This window comes from Lontra canadensis, unplaced genomic scaffold (assembly GCF_010015895.1).
Source record: "Lontra canadensis isolate GAN:19392208 unplaced genomic scaffold, GSC_riverotter_1.0 scaffold146, whole genome shotgun sequence".
NCBI lineage: Eukaryota > Metazoa > Chordata > Mammalia > Carnivora > Mustelidae > Lontra > Lontra canadensis.
In genome coordinates, this window is record NW_022631140.1 from 2,292,013 (window position 1) to 2,311,888 (window position 19,876).

At 42.6% G+C, this 19,876-nt stretch overlaps 1 protein-coding gene across 1 annotated transcript in view; it reads left to right on the forward strand.

Moving 5' to 3' along the window:
- The window catches only part of USP31 (ubiquitin specific peptidase 31), a 60,948-nt gene that overhangs the window by 32,742 nt on the left and 8,330 nt on the right, over positions 1-19,876 (forward strand). The window contains exons 7-13 of the mRNA XM_032843955.1: positions 4,382-4,559; positions 6,897-7,008; positions 7,624-7,718; positions 8,944-9,021; positions 9,773-9,902; positions 14,819-14,938; positions 17,229-17,454. Coding sequence (XP_032699846.1) covers positions 4,382-4,559; positions 6,897-7,008; positions 7,624-7,718; positions 8,944-9,021; positions 9,773-9,902; positions 14,819-14,938; positions 17,229-17,454 — 939 coding nt within the window. The remainder of the gene's footprint in view (positions 1-4,381; positions 4,560-6,896; positions 7,009-7,623; positions 7,719-8,943; positions 9,022-9,772; positions 9,903-14,818; positions 14,939-17,228; positions 17,455-19,876) is intronic.

Sequence of the window (19,876 nt, forward strand, 5' to 3'; positions counted from 1 at the left end):
TAGACGTTCATGTGAACAGAAACATACAACATGTGGCCTTTTGTGACTTGTTTCTTTCACTTAGCATATTGTCTCAGGGTTCATCCATATTGTAGCATGTATCAGTCCCTCAGTCCTTTTTATCGCTGAAGAGTATTCTATTGTATGTATATGCCACATTTTGTTTATCCATTTATCTGTTGATGGACATTTGGGTTGTTTCCACATTATGAAATAGTGCTGTTATGACCATTCACGTACAAGTATTTGTTTGAATACCTGTTTTCAGTTTTTTGGGGGGATACACACATCCATACACACACCCCTAGGAGTGGAAACACTGAGTCATGGTAATTCTGTGTTTAACCTTCTGAGGAATTGTCAGACTGTTTTTTTCAACAGGTGAATCATTTTTCATCCCACCAATATATAAGGGTCATAATTTATCCACATTCTTGCCAACATTTATTATTTTCCATCTTTTTGATTATAGCCATCCTAGTGGGTGTGAAGTGGTGTGTTAATGTGTTTGTATTTGCATGATAAATGATGTTGATCATGTTTTCATGTGCTTTGGACATTGGTTTACCTTCTTTAGAAAAATGTCTATTCAGATTTTTAAATGGGGTTGTTAGTTTATTTTTGTTATTGAGTTGTAGGAGTTCTTTATATATGCTGGATGCTATATATAAATATATATATGCTGGATGCTAGACCCTTATCAGATATATGACTTCCAAGTATTTTCTCCCATTCTATAGATTGCCTTTTCACTTTCCTGATAGTGTCTTTTGATGCACAAAAGTTCTTAGTTTTGATGAAGTCTAATGTTTTCTTTTTTTGTGGCTTATGCTTTTTGTTGCTTATCTAAGATTCCATTCTTAAATCCAGGACCAGGAAATTTACCCCTGTGTTTACTTCTAGGAGTTTTAGCTCTTACACTTAGATCTTTGCACCCTTTTGAGTTTTAGCTCTTACATTTTAGCTCTTACATTTAGATCTTTGTACCCTTTTGAGTTATTTTTTGTATGTGGTTTGTGGTGGGTATTCAGCTGCATTCTTCTGTTGTATGTAAACAGTAATCCTAGCACCATTTGTCAGAGATACTATTCTTTCCACATTGAATGATCTTGGTGTCCTTGTTGAATGTCCTTATTTTGGTTCCTCCTTTCCTTCATCACCTATTTCCAGAGGTGCCTAGAGTTTCTGAACCTTTTGGTAATTCTGTACATTGGGTTGGTCAACTTTCTCTGCTGCCAGTCTAGGATTCCGTTATCTCTGGTATACCCATATTTACATTATTATTTTCTAAGTAGTCTTTTGTTTCAGTTTTAATTTTTCTTTGACCTGACAGCTTCTTTTTATTTTCAAGTGGCATTTTCATGTGTGTGCTTTGCTCAAGTTGTTTTCTACTTTTAATTACATTACAGTAAAAGAATACTCAGTTAATCACCTTTTCCAGAAAGCTTTTCCTCACCACTCCCCCCCTCCCCCCGAACCCCTCCTCCCAAGCTGGCTGACTTCCTCCTCCTCCTTGCTCCAGTCACATCTTCTAATCTCTGACACCAGCACGTTGTATGCAGATGATCTTTTTTCTCCTCTGTCCTTCCACTGCACTATGAAATTCTTTGCAGTTGGGGCTGTGTTTTGTTTTCTCTTTCTGTACCCAGCAGTTCAGTATAGTTCCTCATGCATAACAAGAGCCCAGTTAAAGTTTGTTAACTGAAGATTTGCTAAAATCCCCTTTCACACCCTCATTGCTAAGGGTTAACACTAAGTTTCCGTTTTTAAGTGAATTTGGTGAGGTCCAAGGTTATCATCTACTAACCAGAGAGTGCCTCTGTTGGAAGACCAGACCACTTATTGAGTATGTGTTAGCCTCTGTTAAAGCCTTGTAAATAACTTATTTGAGATGTATGAATCTGCTACCTTCCTGCTTTGCAAATAAGAGAGCGAAGTCTTGGGGAGGTTGAGTAACCATCCCAGTCATGCATCTGCTAGCAAGTGGGGGTGCTTCTTGAACACAGAGCTTGATTTCTGTGCAGTTGAGTGGTGCCCCCTCATCTCATTAGGGACCCTCATCACTTTAGCACACGCCAGCCTTCTGCAAAGAGCTGGGAAATTAGATAATTCATTGTCTCAAATTCAGACTTATTTTTATTTTCTCATATCAAAGTTTAAAATAACTATAAAGTGAAATCTGTTCTTCCTTTTGTGATCTCTTTTTGGTGTTTAAGCTTAAAAAGTCTTCCTCTCATAGCTTGATGAAAATTCTATTTTTTCTTCTAATTTCTGTATACTTTTTTTTTTTAAATTCTAATTCACCTGGAATTTATTTCGATTAACCACACATTGGTCCTTTTAAATTGCTGTAATACTAATGTCCCTTAATAGGTTTGGCAGGTCTCATATTGCTGGATATTTAGGTTGTTGCTAAAATGCTGCCATGAATGCTTTTGTATAGCCACTTTTTTAGTCTCCTTTTGGTGGTGGGCTTGTTTGTGTGTTTGTGCATGTGGCGGTTGTGGTGGTGGTGGTCGAGGGCTTTCCTTCCCCTTCCCTTTTTTTAAAAAAGATTTTTGTTTAAGAGAGAGTGAGAGAGACCACGGGGAATGGGGAGAGGCAGAGGGAGTGGGAGAAGCAGACTCTTTCCTGATCAGGGAGCCTGATGTGGGGCTTGATCCCAGGACCCTGAGATTGTGACCTGAGCTTCAGGCAGATATTTAACTGACTGAGCCACTGAGGCAACCCGGAGGGCTTTCTTTTTTTTTTTGCAGGTTTCCTTAGGCTGTACTTCCAGAGGATTAAAGAAAAGAACAACTAATTTTATTTTTTTATTGAGGTATAATTGACATATAACATGTTAGTTTCAGAGGGTACAATATAATGATTCAGTGTTTGTATATAGTGCAAAATGATCATTACAGGAAGTCTAGTTAACACCCATCTCCATATAGTTAACAACAGTTTTTTATTATGATGAGAACTTTTAAGATCTACTCTCTTAGCAACTTTCAGATATACAGTACAGTATTAGCTGTAGTCACCATGCTGTACATTAGATCCCATTACTTATTTATTTATAGCTGGAAGTTTGTACCTTTTGATCCCCTTTCACTGAATTTGCCTGACATCACCTCACCCTCTGCAACCACTAATCCGTTCTCTGTATGTGTGAGCTTGGTTTTGTTGATACTGTCTTATATTCCACATATAATGAGATCATATGGTATTTCTCTTTCTCTGATTTCTTTCATTTAGCATAATGCCCTTAACGTCCATCCATGTTATTGCAAATGGCAAGAGTTCCTTCTTTTTTATGGCTGAGTAGTATTCCATGAACATGAACCGTTGTTTAATCGAGCACTTGAGTTTCTGCTAAGTACAGGGCATTGTACTAGGTGCTGAGTTGCTGACTGGCTCTGATAGCTCTATTTTCACCTGATTTTCAGCAATCTGTATCATGCCCATCAGTCATATATTTTTGTTCACTTAAATGTAGGTCCATCTAGTGTGGTTGATTGTATTAAAGTTGCCATGTCTTATAATGGCTATGGATCTGGTAAGGATGGTTTATCTTCTGTTTCTCATAACTCTGGCTCTTTAATTAGGGAGAAGAAACTGCAGTTAGAATATTGAAGTTCATTCCACATTTACTAGTCTTAAATTTTTTTTTTCCCAGTTTATTTGGTTGCTGGTTGCATAGTCTTACCTTAAATTTGTCTTGGCGGATCATCTTTGCAAACTTGCTCTTCTAAAACTGTATCCAGTATTTGCTCAAGTGAAGAGGGCTTTTTGTTGTTGTTGTTGTTGTTTAAGATTTATTTATTTGAGAGAGAGAGTGCATGAGCAGGGGAAGGAGCAGAGGAAGAGAGAGAGACTCCTCAAGCAGATTCCCCACCAAGTATGGAGCCCTGGTATGGGGCTCGATCCGAGGACGCTGAGATCATTACCTGAGCTGAAATCAAGAGTCAGATGCTCAGCTGACTGAACCACCCAGGTGACCTCAAGTGAAGAGTTTTAAATTTCAGTTTTCAAGATACATAAAGCTAGTTTAAAGGAAATGTAGATACTTACATTATTTTAATGGTGGGGCGCCTGGGTGGCTCAGTCGGTTAAGCCTCTGACTTTTGATTTCAGCTCAGATTCTTGATCTCAGGGTTGTGAGTTCAAGCCTCACTTGGGCTCCACGCTGGATATAGAGCCTAATTTAAAAAAAAAAAGTGAAAAAGAAAAAATTATTTTAATGGCTAAAGAAGTTATCTCAAAGTAGATCATTGTTTTTTTTATTATAGTTTAAATTACATAATGCAGTTTCTTAATTTCTCTTTTGCATGAATTTCTTTGTAATGAATAAAAGGAATTTTTAATTGATAATGTTCTTTTTTATTTTTTTTTCCAGGAATCCACTTAAACAACAATCTAAACCACTTGAAATTTGGCTTGGATCATCGACTATCTTCTCCTACACAGGCAGCAGCAAAGCAAGGGAAAACAGACTTGCCCCCAACAAGAGCAGGAAACGACAAGATTGTTCTATTAGTGTGTAACCGAGCGTGCACTGGGCAGCAAGGGAAAAGGTAAAAACTGGCTCATAATAAGTGCTGAAACTTTAAAAGTTCAGTATTTTCAAACATTTTAAAAAGTAAGGTTGAAAAACCCTTACTTTTATTAATTTTTGATTCGGATATTTAGAAAGAATATGTGTATTAGTTGACCTGATTTGAGGGTTTGGGAGGGGGAGAATATAAAATTAGGATGATAGAATCAGAATTAGAAAGGCTCTGCAAGCTCATCTAGTTGTTAAAGTCTTGGTTCATGGGTTTATTTTTAGTTCAGGTTCCTCAAGGGGCCTGTAGGCCGAAATCCAGCTACTTTCTTAACAGCTTTTTTTTCCCTTTTAAAAAAATTCTTAACATATCTACTTGAATGGTACATGCATCTCAGTCTTATGTTCCAAACTGAACTGGTTCTCTCTATAAATCTGGCCTCCAGTATTTCCTGTCTCAGCAAGTGGTGGCACTATTCATTTAGCTGCTTAAGTCAGAAAATTGGGAGTTGCAAATCTCTCTCAAATCTGTTTCCTGCTAAGAATTTATAGGAGTTTTAGACTATCTTTTAAGGCAACTCTACCACAGTAGTACTGTAACCTGAGTAATAACAAAATATGGATATGTTTCATGGACAAAGGACTCTCTTTCTGCTGTTTGTCAGAATAGCATTTTATTAGTCTTTTAAAATGTTGCTTCGAAATAACTTCCTTATTTATAATGGTTAATGTAAGTACGAAATGTGTTGATTTGTGTATTTATGATATTCGTTAACAAATACTTCAATGTTTACAGCATGTTGGGCACTGTTCCAGCACTGGGCATGGGGCAGTGAACGAGACAGACTGTGTTCTTGTGGATCTTACATCCCAGTGAGGACAGACCCGCTGTAAATAAGTAAACACAGATCACTTCAGACAGTCTTCACCACTTAGAAGATATTAAAGCGGGCCGGGGTGGTAGAGTGTGCTGGTCGGGGGGCGGCCAGACCCCTCCAGAGAGGGGGACAGGGAGGTCCACCTGAAGAAGGAGCATGGAGCTGAGGAGACAGTGTAAGTGATGTGAGCCTCCAGAGAGAAGGCTTTGTGGGGAGAGAACATGAGTACAAAAACCCTGAGACTAAGGGGAACTTGGCATGTTTAAGGAGCAGAAAGAACGGCAGCTCAGTGTGTTGATATAGAATAAAGAACCTGTGGAGTCCCTTTTGTGATGCTCTTCTCTTGCAAGTGAAGACACGACCGTGTGAAAAATAGGAGTGGCCGATTTACATGTGCCTGTAATTTCTTTCACGTCACAGTGCTGTTTGTGGAGTACTGCTCTGTGTAGACGGAGGCTGTTAGGAATGGCTTTTTTGATCTGAGTGCATCTCCTTCAGCCTGAGTCAGGGTTTATCTCTTGGCTCCTTCGTTCATTCATTAAGCACTATGGATTTCTGGGCGTTGGCTGTTTGGGTCACTGTGATAAATAAATCACAGTTCCTGCTGTCAGAAAACTGTCTACTGGTGGAGGCAGGAAGATAGACAGCATTTGTAGCATGGTGGAGTTAGTGCTGTGGCCCAGACAGCACAGGGAACAAATCAACAGGGTGCTTCCTAGAGAAGAATCCCTCTACTGGGTCTTGATGTGAGTGAGTAGGAGGTGGCCTAGAGGAAGGGTGGAGGGGTGTTCCGGGGGAGGGAGTTGACTGCACAGAGAATGAGTAAGACACGCGTAGGGCACAAATAGGTCTGAGTGGCCAGGCTTGGGTGAGAGAGCCCCTGGGCCAGGGGTCCTCGGCCCTGGCTGCATATCAGAACCACCTGGGGGCTCCTCAATAAATCTCTGTGCTCGGCCCCTGTACCAGAGTGATTACAGCAGAATCTTGGGGGCTTAATTAAAAAAAAAAAATCCCCGGGGGCTGCAGCATGGGCAGGGGCACATGGCTTCTACCATAGGCTGGAAGCTGACTTTCAGGGTCACTTGCTTGCCACCAACTTCCTTGTCAGACTACGGCCACCTGCCTGCTAGACCTTCTAGTCTATTCCTGCAGCACACAGCCCCTTATATGTGGACCCATGCTGTTTGCCAGACCATGTCCTCAACCGTCCCCTTTCCTCACCATACCCATTGATCCTGTCCTCTTGCTATCTAGTACCCCTGAGAAGCCATTTTGGCACATGAACTGTTAAATTTCATTTAGAAACCTAAGCTTCTCTGCTGACTTTTACATCCACTTATGGGAGTAACTATTAAATTTCCTGTTTTATTTTGAGAACTGTCCTAAACCCGATAATATAGTCATTCCATTTTAAGAGACCATGAATGAAGAATTACGCATTAAAGGGATTGCCATACTTTTAAGGTGATTGCAGTATTTATGTGTGTTAGATTTGGACTGCCTTTTGTGCTGCACTTAGAGAAGACAATAGCGTGGGACCTTTTGCAGAAGGAAATCTTGGAGAAGATGAAGTATTTCCTGAGGCCCACAGTTTGCGTCCAGGTGAGTAAGCATTTTGACACTCCAGCATAGCATGCGTGTGTACCCAAGTGAAGAAACAGTCACTGCGGTGAAATTTGAATTTCGGACCTCTGCACTTAGGGAAGACCAGGTGCTGAGCTGGGATGTTGAGGAGCCCTGGTGGAAAGCTGTTTGGTAAAGTCAGCTGTGTTCACATTTTCAAGACTAAGAATTTACCCCTCAGTTCCTGGCCACTGCAAGAATTTCTTTGAATTGCTAGGTATTTCTTTATAATATATATTTATTTAATAAAGATTAGTACATGATCAGCTTTGAGAGATTTTGTAGAACAGCTATCTGTATATTTTCACAATTAGGATTATTATATGAAGGTATTCCTGGAGGACTTACATTCAATTAAGGTTCAGCCTGAAGCAACATATTACTTGTCTTGCATAACATATTCGCTATGTAAATTGCATTTAAGTACATCATCTTTAAAGTGTGTAAGAGTGACTCAACAACCTAACAGAATATCAGAGAGAAGCATTTTGCAAAACCGTCTGTTGTCTGTCTAATCAGTTTTGGAAATGCCACTGTGACGCACATGCCCTTGAAGAGCAGTTCAGCCACATTTTCCTTTATTGTTTGACGCAGGTGTGTCCATTCAGTTTGCGTGTTGTCAGTGTTGTGGGGATAACATACTTGTTGCCCCAGGAGGAGCAGCCGCTGTGCCACCCAACAGTAGAAAGGTAACAATCAGTCACCTTGTAGAATTTTAGTAATGCTCCTATGTCATTTCTAGTGATGTCTGGTATCATTTCTACCTCAGTGTGGTAGGCTCTTTAGGCTTGTTTAGAAATTAAGTCTACTTATTTTACTTTTCATTCATACTTGAGTATGATATATATGATATTTTTTGAAGTCAGAGAAGCCTGGAGTAGTCCTGTCAGGAAATCAAATTATTGTATGTCCCAGGACTTCAGCTAAATTACACTTTAATATTCAGTCAGGATGGAACTTACCCAAAGTAGAATTCTCATCATGCCACTCTCCTCCTGGAAATCTTAAATGGAAACCTATAGCCTAAAAGGTAAAGTCTGACTTCCACGGTGTATGAAGCTCTACATGGTTTGAACCCTGCTACTTCCCGCTTTGTCAGGCCCCGCTCCTCCTCCCATCTCAGACTTTCAGTAGTATCAGAGCACGAGGATTGCTGGAACGTGTGGCACAGCTTTGTGTGTGCCTTTGCATGTGTGGTGCCCTCTGTTGATCATTCCATTCCTTTGAGCCTTCTTCCTGTCCCTCCTCTCCCTCAGTAGACCTTGTCACTTCATTCTGCTGCCTCTGTGCTTGGTTTATGGGGGAGAAGGAGAGATGCAGGAGCAGACTTTGTTTCCAGAGGAACTATTGTCTGGTCTCTATCTGGGTTGGTGAGAAATGAGACAAAAAATTAGAAAGGTCATAAAGAATATCTAAAAGTGATTGTGGACAGCCTTATAACATGAGACTAATTTCTTCCAATCTCTTTATTTCTATACTGGACATTTTTATTTAAAGATTTTTTTAAATTTATTTATTGGACAGAGAGATCACAAGTAGGAAGAGAGCAGGCGGGGGGGTGGGCGGTAAGCAGGCTCCCTGCTGAGTGGAGATTCCTATGTGGGGCTCGATCCCATGACCCTGATATCATGACCTGAGCCGAAGGCAGAGGCTTTTAACCCACCGAGCCACCCAGGCGCCCCTATACTGGATATTTTAATTTAAGGATTTTTTAGTCCAATTGTAACCTAGTTATTCTAGATACGAGGTCATAATGGTCTCACTAGAAACTTTTTCTGATAAGGAACGATGATGAAGATTTTCAGTAATTGCAGTAATCGCAGTTTATGATATTGAATTTCAAATAGGACATAATCACATAAGTAAAATCATTTCTTTAGAACATAATATGTGACTTCCATCTCTGTGCTCTAGGGCATTAAAATCTTGTGGACCAGGTGGCACTGCTCATGTGAAGTTAGTGGTAGAATGGGACAAGGAAACAAAAGATTTGTAAGTATTTTTTTTTTTTTACCTAGTGCTTATAGAATCATTGTTTTAATGATCATTTTAATAGCATCCCTTTGATCTTTCAGATTAGCTAAAACAAATCTCTCTTTAAGTATCCAAATGGACTGCTAATCCTTTATTTAACCAGTTGTCTGGATCTCAAAAACCTCAGAGTATTTGTTGGATGCTGATCAGACAGAACTATTTATTCATTACTCTACAGGGCCAATTACTTTTTTAAAACTTTTAGAGAGAGCACGCTCAAGGAGGGGTTAGGGAGGGGAGGAGAGGGAGAGAGAGAGAATCTTAATCCACGCTGGGCAAGGAGCCTAACTCAGGACTTAATCCCACAACCCAGAGATCATGACCTGAGCTGAAATCAAGAGTGGGATGCTTAACTGACTGCGCCACCCAGCTGCCCCTTTAATTTTTACTATAGGCCCATTAACTCTTGTAAATTGTGCCAAATGCCCTTAGATACGCACGACAAGAATATATGAATTAATAGTTCATGACCACTCCCATGATAACCAACTCCCAAGTTATTTCTTGAAAATATCTTTATAGATACAGAACTTTTCAAGCATATTTTGAAACATAGAGAAGTTGGATGACCAGTTGGGTAACGTGTTTGCTTTCATTACACATTGGTTCTTTTTGGTTATAAATTTACAGTCACATTGTGAAGCTGCAGTTTTGAGGTCAGTTTTGCAAGACATTCTCTCATAATTACCCACCCCCTCCCTCATTGCAGCCTGTTTGTAAATACTGAAGATGAATATATTCCTGATGCAGAAAGCGTCCGTCTGCAGAGGGAGCGTCATCATCAGCCTCAGACTTGCACTTTATCCCAGTGTTTCCAGCTCTACACCAAAGAGGAGCGGGTAAGCTCCTGGCAGCGCTTCTTGGGTGGGGAGGGGCGGGGGTATGGGGCGGGATGACACGAGAGAAGCAGGTGATGCCGCAGAAAAGTCCCCAGGCATTCTGCAGCCATGTAAGTTCTGCACACTTGATGGGCATCTAAGTGCTGTCTCTTTTAGGACTTTAACAAAGAGTAGTTTAGATTACTAGAAAATTTTGACTGATTGAAATGCTCTAGAAGTGAACCTTCATAGTTAATATTTTCCCTTTTTAACAATAGTACATTTTTTTGTTTCGATTTAGAGATTTTGTCTGTTTATTCTTAAGACTTTATTGAGAGCGAGAGAGAGCACGCACATGAGAGAGAGAGCACAAGTGGGTGGGGGGCCGAGGGAGAGGGAGAAGCAGACTCTCCACTTAGCAGGGAGCCCGACGCAGGGCTCAGTCCCAGGATCATGGGATCATGACCTGAGGCGATGGCAGACATTTAACCAACTGAGCCACCCAGGCGCCCCTTGATTCAGAGATTTTAAATCATTTGCCCTAGTAACCAGAATAGTGATTCTTAATTTTTTGGTGCTAAGAACATAGGTGCTAGAACCTATTTAAATTTAAACTAAATTAATGAAAATGAAGTAAAATTAAAAATTCAGTTCCTTAGCTACAGCAGGTATACACGGAAAGTTCTATCAAACAGCATGCTTTGGACCGCTCAACACAGCACAGATAGCGGGGACTCAGTGAATATTTGAATGGAAGAGTGGACAGATACATGGATAGATAAGTCTCTGTGGAGGGGGCCAAGGCCTGTGTGGTTTAAAACTCTTTAGGTTTATGCACCTTGACTAGAGTACTTGGCGTTCATCTAATCTTGAGTTGATGTTTAGGATCATAATTTTGACTAATTGTTATTGCTCACTCTTGTATGTAGTGAACCCTGAAATTTTAGGGCCGGAGGGGACTTTAAAACTCCTTTATTCTAAAGGTTGAGTTCTTTTACCTAATTGCAAATAGGTGATTGTCCAGCCACTGTTTGGATACCTTAGTTATGAGGCATTAGTCTCTACTCAAGAGACACACCATTTCCTCTCTAGATGTCTCTGATGGTCACGGAGGCTGCCCTGAAATGGGCCCCAGGTTACTGTAGCCAACAGGCATTCTCTCTCCTGAGTTTGTTAAGGATATTTGAGGACAAGTCTTACTTTTCTTCCACTTGTCTATCCTTTAAATATTTGAGAATACTTCTAATATTCTCACAGAGTCTTTTTCCCCCAAGCTGTTCATAGCAGTTCCTTTAATAATAGTTTTTTTTTATAAGACCTATTTTTTCTTTTTCAGTGTGGGGCCTAATTATAAAATAGTTAGTTGGCTTTATTTATTTATTTTTTGTTTTTTTATTTTTAAAGATTTTTTTTTAATTTATTCATGGACAGAGAGAGATCACAAGTAGGCAGAGAAGCAGGCAGAGAGAGAGAAGGTGGGGAGAAGCAGGCTCCCTGCTGAGCAGAGGGCCTGATGCGGGACTCAATCCCAGGACCCTGAGATCATGACCTGAGCCGAAGGCAGAAGCTTACCCACTGAGCCACCCAGGCGTCCCGGCTTAATTTTTTTAATTTTTAAAAAAAAATTTTAGATTTTACATATTTATTTGAGAGAGAGAACAGAGCAGGGAGGAGAGGAGAGGGAGAAGCAGACCCCCTGCTGTGCAGGGAGCCTGATGTGGGGTTTGATCCCAGCACCTGGGGATCATGACCTGAATTGAAGGCAGATGCTTAACTGACTGAGCCACCCAGGCGCCCCAGTTAGTTGGCTTTAAAATGGGTTGATAGTAGACTGTGTTTGGAACTTTGTCCTATTTGTGGGGTTTTTTTTTTTTCCCCTCTTTTTAATTTTGGAGATGTTTGAGAATGGCACAGAGCTTAAAACTGATCAGATCTTCTAGATGACAACATTGGTATTCCACAAAACATCTCACTGATCTAGAAGGATGAGTTCAAGCTGGCAAGATACATTTTAGTAGAGATTCATTCGTTCGATAAATGTTTACTAAGTACATACTATGTGTTAGGTGCTACGCATGGTACTGGGGATATAATAGGGACCGGGCCAGGTGGTGTTTCTGCCTTTGGGCTGTTTATAGGCTAGTGGGGATAAATAAGTAAATCAAGGAAGCAACTGGATGTGGTTGAGAAACAGGAATGAGGCCAGTGTGGCTGGAACAAAGACCTGAGGAAGAGAGTTGTGGGAATCTGTCCTAGCATAACCTTAGCATCTGTATATCTGTAGCATCAATAAGCAGTGCCTGGCACAGAGAAAGCATGTGGTAAGTACATAAGAATGAATGAATAAATGAGTATAACTGGGGCAGTTCAGTTATCAGGTCCAAAAATAACAGTACAGGTACAGAGGAGGAGACAAGGAGACTTAGCAGCAGGCCATGAGGCGGTAACTTTGGGTGTAGTTGTCTGGAAGCTCAGTATTGGTTCTCAGTGTCACGTGTCAGCCAATCAGCTGCCTTAAGGATACTTTAATTTTTTATTTTTTTAAAGATTTTATGTATGTATTTGACAGAGACACAGTGAGAGAAGGAACACAAGCAAGGAGAGTAGGAGTGGGAGAAGCAGGCCTCCCGCCGGGCAGGGAGCCGGATGTGGGGCCCGATCCCAGGATCCTGGGATCATGACCTGAGCCGAAGGCAGACGCCTAACGACTGAGCCACCCAGGTGCCCCATGGATAACTTTTAAACCCGTGCCCAGAACTCAGATGGTGACAGCACTGCTCTTTTCATTACCTTAAATGTTCATGGTTAAAAGAGTGACAAACCGGGGGAGAGTGGCTAGGAGATGGTGCATCTGGAAACTATAATGCGCTGAATATCTTTTGATAGAGGCGGACTTAAGTGGCGACCTGATAGTAATTTTTAGGTACTTCAAGGACTGTCTGTGGATGAGGGACTGGACTGAATTCTATCTAAAAAGCAGAACTTAAAGATTGGAAACACAAGGGAGAATGTATTTGTCTTAATATGAGAAAGGACTCCCTGACCATCTGAAAACAAAACAGCTCCCCGCTGAGATGGCTGGCCTTTGCTTGCTGAGCAGAGTTAGCTGGACCGGCGGTGCTCCAAATACGATCTGCAGGGCCAGGAGCTCTTTGTAGCAGTTTGCAAGAAAAAAAGTGCAGAAATCAGAGGCATTTTAGAAAATGTCATAGCTGTTAGACATTGTCAGGACATTCTTACTGTATCTTATGTAAGTATATATATTAGAAGTTAACAAAACAAATAACAACTTGGCCCTTTACCACAAGGCCTGGGCTGGATGCCCACATTTGGAGACTATTACTATGTCACAGAGAGGTGCAGACTTACTGGATGACAGTGTAGGTCCCTGCAGGTCTAAGTGTCTGAGCCACTTCCATCCACCCAGATTTCTATTTCTCCCCATGTTTCCTACAAACATGATTGGGTGTCCCTGTCATGAAAAAAAAAAAAAGAGTCCCTTCAATTCTGTTTCCCTTTCCAGTGACCGGGCCTGCCTTTTCCCTTTCCCTTTCCCTCCTCCTTTCTGCTTCATTCTCCTTTAGTGGTTTCCGCTCTTTCTCTCCCTGCATCTGCCTGCGCTTCTGACACTGTCCTCTCAATCTCTCGGTGGCCCCTGGTTTGCCCAGTTCTGTGGCCTTTGCTCCATCTCCATCCGATCTCTCCAGGATCTTGCCATTCTTTCTCCTTGGTGTGCATAAAAAAGAACGCTTCTGGTTTGCCTATTTTTCTGACTATACATCCTCAGGCTCTGGTGGTTTCTCAGCTTTAGTATTTCGTTTAAAAAGAGGCATTTCACCAAGATTCTGTTCTTGACTTCTGTCTGTTCCATCTCAGCGGGCACTCTCATCCATACCGTGGTTTCCTTACCTCATCACTCTCGTGGCCCTCAATCCCATGCATCTTCTGAACTCAGGAGGGGATTGAAATCTCTCACCAGACGTGCGGCATGGGCACCTCTAACTGAATGTGTCCGCATCCTGCAAGCCTCGCCTGGAGAGATGACACATGTGGACTTGAAGCCTCAGAAAGACCTTGTTGCTAGCAGGAGGTGGGGGCATTCTTCAGAGCTTTTCATTGTTTGGGTGGAGAGAGCGGTTAGGAAACTTGCAGAGGTCCAGGTAAGAGCAGGGGTGAGGATTTGGAATTAAGGCCATCTCCGTGGGAATGGAGTAGAGGAGGCAGGTGTGAGCTGTGGTGGGGACAATTACTTCGGATAGATGTGGAATCAGAAGAAGAGCGAAGGGTTTGAAGGCTTGCGATACCCACCCCCACCCCTGCCACGGGTGCTAATTTTGGTGGGCGGTAGTGGTGGTTGCTGAGGTAGGACGTAGAGGGGGAAGAAGTGTGTTGATGGAAAGGCTACAGGTTGAGTTTGGGAGTTTGTGGAATTTGAGGTCCTTCTGTGACATTGAACGTCCTCGGTGGAATATTTACCTGTTCAGTCATCCCTTTTTTTTTTTTTTTTTTAATTTTATTTTTTTTAAGATTTTATTTATTTATTTGACAGGCAGAGATCACAAGTAGGCGGAGAGGCAGGCAGAGAGAGAGAGGAGGAAGCAGGCTCCCTGCTGAGCAGAGAGCCCAATGTGGGGCTCGATCCTAGGACCCTGGGATCATGACCTGAGCCGAAGGCAGAGGCTTTAACCCACTGAGCCACCCAGGCGCCCCAGTCATCCCTTTTTGAGAGATAATGTATTCAGCAAATCTTCGGGGGCCAGCTCTGGCCAGGTGCCTCTTGCGATTGTGCTTTTCCATTGACTCCCTATCATACGTGGTTTCCAGTGAGATTCTGAATCACACCTGCCCTGACCAGGAACGGAGTGCCATGGTCTCCTCTAGAAAGTCTTGCATTAAGTGCTGCTTAACGGAAGTTGTTTTGTGCTGCTTGTTTTCAGCTCGCCCCAGATGACGCCTGGCGTTGCCCGCACTGTAAGCAGCTGCAGCAGGGGAGCATTACGTTAAGCCTCTGGACTCTGCCTGATGTGCTTATTATACATCTCAAGAGATTTCGACAGGTAGGTAAATCCTCTGTCCTAGTGAGAAAAGCTGTGACGGCGTTTCTTACGGTGGGCTGCATGGGGATTTTTCAGGTGTCCCTTTTTGATGTAGTGTGTCTGTCCGTGGTGTTACAGACACATCTGTCCCCTGTTTCTTTTTGCCAAAGTTGCTTCTTACCCAAAGCAAAATTGGAGCATCCTGTAACCCTTTAATTTCTAAACATTTTAGTTCATACTGCAGACATTTTACTTTGTTTTTGAGGACTTGCTTTTGATTTGTGAATGTTGTATTTTAAATTTGGTAAGTGTACTTTGGGGAAAAAAAAAAAAGTAGAGCTCCTTTCTGGGGTGGGTAGAATTCTCTTTGCACCAATAATGGGTGTCATTCTGCTCTCAGGGAGCTGTCATATAGTTGGGAAGATGAGTCATAAATATATACAAAGAAAAGCTGCTTTGAGCTGAATTACTCTGAGTCAGTTTTTCAAAAAAGCTCTATCCCGAGGCCCCGTTGTAGGAGAGGTAAAGAGGAAGTAAATGTTTACGAAGTGCCTGAGGCCTAGCTTTAAGGTTTGTATCTTAAAGGTTAGGAGGAGGCATCTCCCAGGTGAGGTGGCAGCAGGGCTGTGGGCGCGCTGGGGCAGGGGAGCAGTGTGCGCTGAGCCCTAGGCACGGATAGCACGTGCCAGAGACTGAAAACAGGCCAGTTTGGCTGAAGCTCCAGAGGGTGGGGGAAGCTGTGAGTTGAGGTCAAAGGGGTGTGCAGGAACTGGCCAAGCAGACCCTTGCAGGCAGAGTGGGATTCTGATAAAGGGTTATAACCAGAGAAGCAACATGACCAAATTGGTGATTTGAAGAGACCATTCTGGCTGCCATGCGGAGAATGTGAGGCTGTACCCATGAAGCTAGGGAGATCTGAAAGGAGCCATGGCAACTGCCCAGGGGAGGGATGCTGCTGTGGAGCAGTGGCAATGGAGATAAGACCGGAATAGAATCAGAAGATGTTGAGGACTTGCTGATGAAGTGGAGGTGTCTGCGGTGACGTGCACAGTATCCCTGGGGCTGGGCTTTCACTCAAAGGCTTGGGGTTTGGCTCCTGTAATAGTAAGGAATGTCCCAACTGCATGCTTCCATGGTAGAAATGCATTCTTCCACGGGTAGAAAGCTGACGATGTTCAGAGCCCAGACTTCTCTGGCTCCTTACACACACACACACACACACACACACACTAACTTCCTTCACTTTCTCTTTCTTTAGAAGGCCTGTCCTCACACTGCGCACACCTCCGACTCAAAGCGGCATTGTTGCTTTTGACTTCTTTCTTGGCCTTCCCCTACAGCCAGTCACCTCTTGAGCTTGGCTGAGCCTCCGCATGGTCTCCTGAGTGTGTCCCCTTCTCCCCATTCGTGCTGTCAGCCTGCCCTGCAGACCTGTGAGACTAACCAGCTCGTTGCAGTCACATTGTCTTCTACTTGATTTCCTAACCTAAGCTGCTCCTTCATGTCACGTCCTGTGCACTGCTCACACAGCTCTGATGATGTCCCCTCCTCCCTCAAGCCTCGGTGCTTGACTGCCGAACAAGGTCCAGATTCTTTAGTCTGACCTTCCTGACCATCTAGGGCGCATCCTGCCTTTCTCTTATGAACATTTTTCTTCTCTTAATAGATCCTTGGTTCCTTGGGGTGGGCGTTAGCCGTGCCTGGTTAATTTCTTAAAGCTCCCATAGATAGGAAACATTCAGGAAACAGCCATTGAGCTAATGGTTGGATTTCAGAGGATTTCCCAGTGGCCTCAATAGAAACTACAGATTACCCAAGATTATCACCTAAATGAATATATTAAGTCAGTGTTAGGCAGTAACGTGCTTGTTGGGGGAGGTGGGGAGGAAAAGGGCATACTGCTTATCCATCGCTCTTCTGTGCCAGCATTGTGCGTTGTCTCTCACGTACATGATCACTCCGTCCCTTGTGCATGCCTCTGTGACAGAGGTATTAGGATGAACTGCCTGATAATGTCATTCTGTAAGTCAAAAAACCTAAAAACCCTGTATCAGATAAGGAAATGGAGACTCAGAGGTTCATGACCCCTTATACGTAGGTCATGTCTTGTTCTACTTTTAGTGGTATTACAACCTGTTTCTCCAGGTAGTTCAAACTGTTAGTGAATTTCCCTATTTTGTATGTGCCTTGGGAAACATCAGATAGGTAACTCAAACCACTCTAGCTGATAGGGTCCACATTCCACACAAAACTGATCTCCCATCTACTTGCATGAAAATATCATCAGAACTTGTTTTTCTTCTTGCAACAGGAAGGAGACAGGCGTGTGAAACTTCAGAACATGGTCAAGTTCCCCTTGACTGGCCTGGATATGACACCTCATGTGGTTAAGAGAAGTCAGAGCAGCTGGAGTTTGCCATCCCATTGGTCTCCATGGAGACGGCCCTATGGACTCGGGAGGGACCCTGAGGACTACGTCTATGACCTGTATGCTGTGTGCAATCATCATGGCACCATGCAAGGGGGGCACTACACAGGTCTGCAGTGCGAGAGGCCGGGTGTCTATGCTGACCCTTCCTTTAGACAGCTTTTGGTTTTGACAGGGTTACTTTTGCTTTAGAACCTCTCTTTCTCTTCCAGTAGGCAGTGTGCCAACTTTGAGGGCAGTTTCATCCTCTGGATCTCTATCCAAGAGCAAATAAATGAAAATTCTTCCTTTTCCTGAGTTGGATCCTCCAGTAATTGTCTGACCTGACTGGGGAGCGGTGCGTGCAGACAGCACTGTCTAGGCCACCAAGGGCTCACTGTGGTTACCTCCCCTGCGCTCCACATTTAAGGTTTCATTCCGCCTCCTTGAAATTCTAGCTTCTTGCTTATTTGGAGTGGTTATATGAACCAGCTTCATAGAGTCTTTAAAGTGACTTGGAAGAGCTTTTTTTTTGTTTCAAGGCTAAATTTATTCTTCATTTTTTAAAAGTGACTTTGTTCATTATCTGAAATTTATAGACTAGAGAGAGGGAGAGAAAGAACATTATTATCACCCATGGGCTCATCACTCAAAATAACCGTTGGTAACATTTAAAAAAAGTAGCGATAAATGTACCTATCAAAATTGACCATTTGAACCACGTTTGAAGTGTGCAGCTCATTGGCACTAAGTACATTTACATTGTTGTGCGGCCCTCACCACCACCCATCTCCAGACGTTTTCTTCTTTCCAAAAGGAAACATTAAACAGCAACTCTCATCTGCCTTCTTTCCCCCATCTCCTGGCTACCACCAGTCTTCCTGTCTCTCTGAATCTGATTACTCCTGGAACCTTCTGTAAGTGGAACCATATAGTAGTTGTCCTTTTGTCCAGCTTAGTTCATGTAAGATTCACCTGTGTTCTAAATGTGTCGGAATCTCCTTCCTTTTAAAGCTGAATGATAGTGTCCCTTGTATGTAGGTAATATTTCTTGCAGTGTTTTTCTGTAAGTTTTGGCCATTATTTTACACTGTCATGATTGTACTGGTAGGTTCTATTTAGGTAAACATTCATGGGCTACATCCTACATAGCTTGCCATGGGCTCACAGCAGAGACGCATCAGAAACGAGCAGGCCTTAATTCTGTCTTCCAGGAGCATAATCGGATAAGGGGATATAGGGCCGGATGATATGTAAGATCAGGAATGTGTCATAGGTTCTGTGGTGGAAATGTGCGTGGCAGGGGGCCACGAGAATGTGGTCAGAGTGCGGGAGGTACAGGAGAAGCTGTGGGGATAGTAACCTGCTGTCGGTAGAGAATGTACGTTCCATTGATAATGTTGTTTCTCAAGAAAATGCACTTTCTAGCAAGAAATTGTTGAGAAAAAGTAAGACAGAACTGGATTTTATCCTGTTTTGTTCCCTATATAGAGTGGGTTTTGGAAAATACCTGAAAACCCACAGGTACTTTGGAGGTCCTATAGTTTAGAGACAGGAACATGGGCTAGAAGCTAGACACCTCTTCCACGTTCTGTGACCTATGGCAGGTGACCTCACATGAACTTGGTGACTACGCCAGTGAGCTAGAAGGGTGCAGGCCTGCCTCTTGGGACCTGTTGTTACCTACGAAGAGCTTAGGCACTTTCTGCATTATTTCCCCTTTGTGATGCCTAGGTTATACCACTGCTTTTCTGATTGATATATAAAAGTTTACGGTTTTAGTTTAGAGAACATTTTAAATGCCTTAGTGTTGTTGAATTCAAGATAACATGTTTTTAAGTTTTTAATTGGAATTTTATTTTGGACTAGTTCTAGCTATAATCACATAGTACGTGTATGGCTGACTCGTGTATGAATTCTAGATCAGACTTCCTTAATGAAGAACCTGCCTTTTTTCTTTTTTAAAATTTCCAATTTTTCATGAAACAGCCTTTGTAAAAATACAGTAAGAATATCACAACAGCGTCAGATTGCTATTTAATGCTAATCTCAGTTTGGGTGCTTATCTTGTGGACCGAGACCAGTCTATGAACCACAATTTGAGTAGCACTTGTCTAGAGAACAATTGAGAAGCTAGTGCCAGGAAGAAAAGCAAGCAGAATTATTTTGTAAATACACTGAAACCATTAGTGATTTGCCTTGCTGCCTTAGTTGCCTTACTGTGACTGAGAACAGACCACCCTGAAGAGAAACACTGCAGCATAAGTGCTGGGCTGCTCTGTAACCGTGTCTTGGGTGTGTGTCCCACTCTAGACGAGCAGCCACCTCGCCAGCCGGGTCATTTCTATATCAAGTCTGACCTGACACCACTGGCCAGTTGCTGTTTTACCAGCTCCTGTGCTGCCTCTCTCTCCACTTCTCTCCCCTTCTCGTTCTAGGAGTTCATAGCTATCCATGACTTCCCTACCCACAATCAAAGATTCTTATTCTGCTCTTCTTTTCGGGGACTTGTCCAGTGTAGCCCCTCCTCACCTGGGTCCCTTTCATTTCTT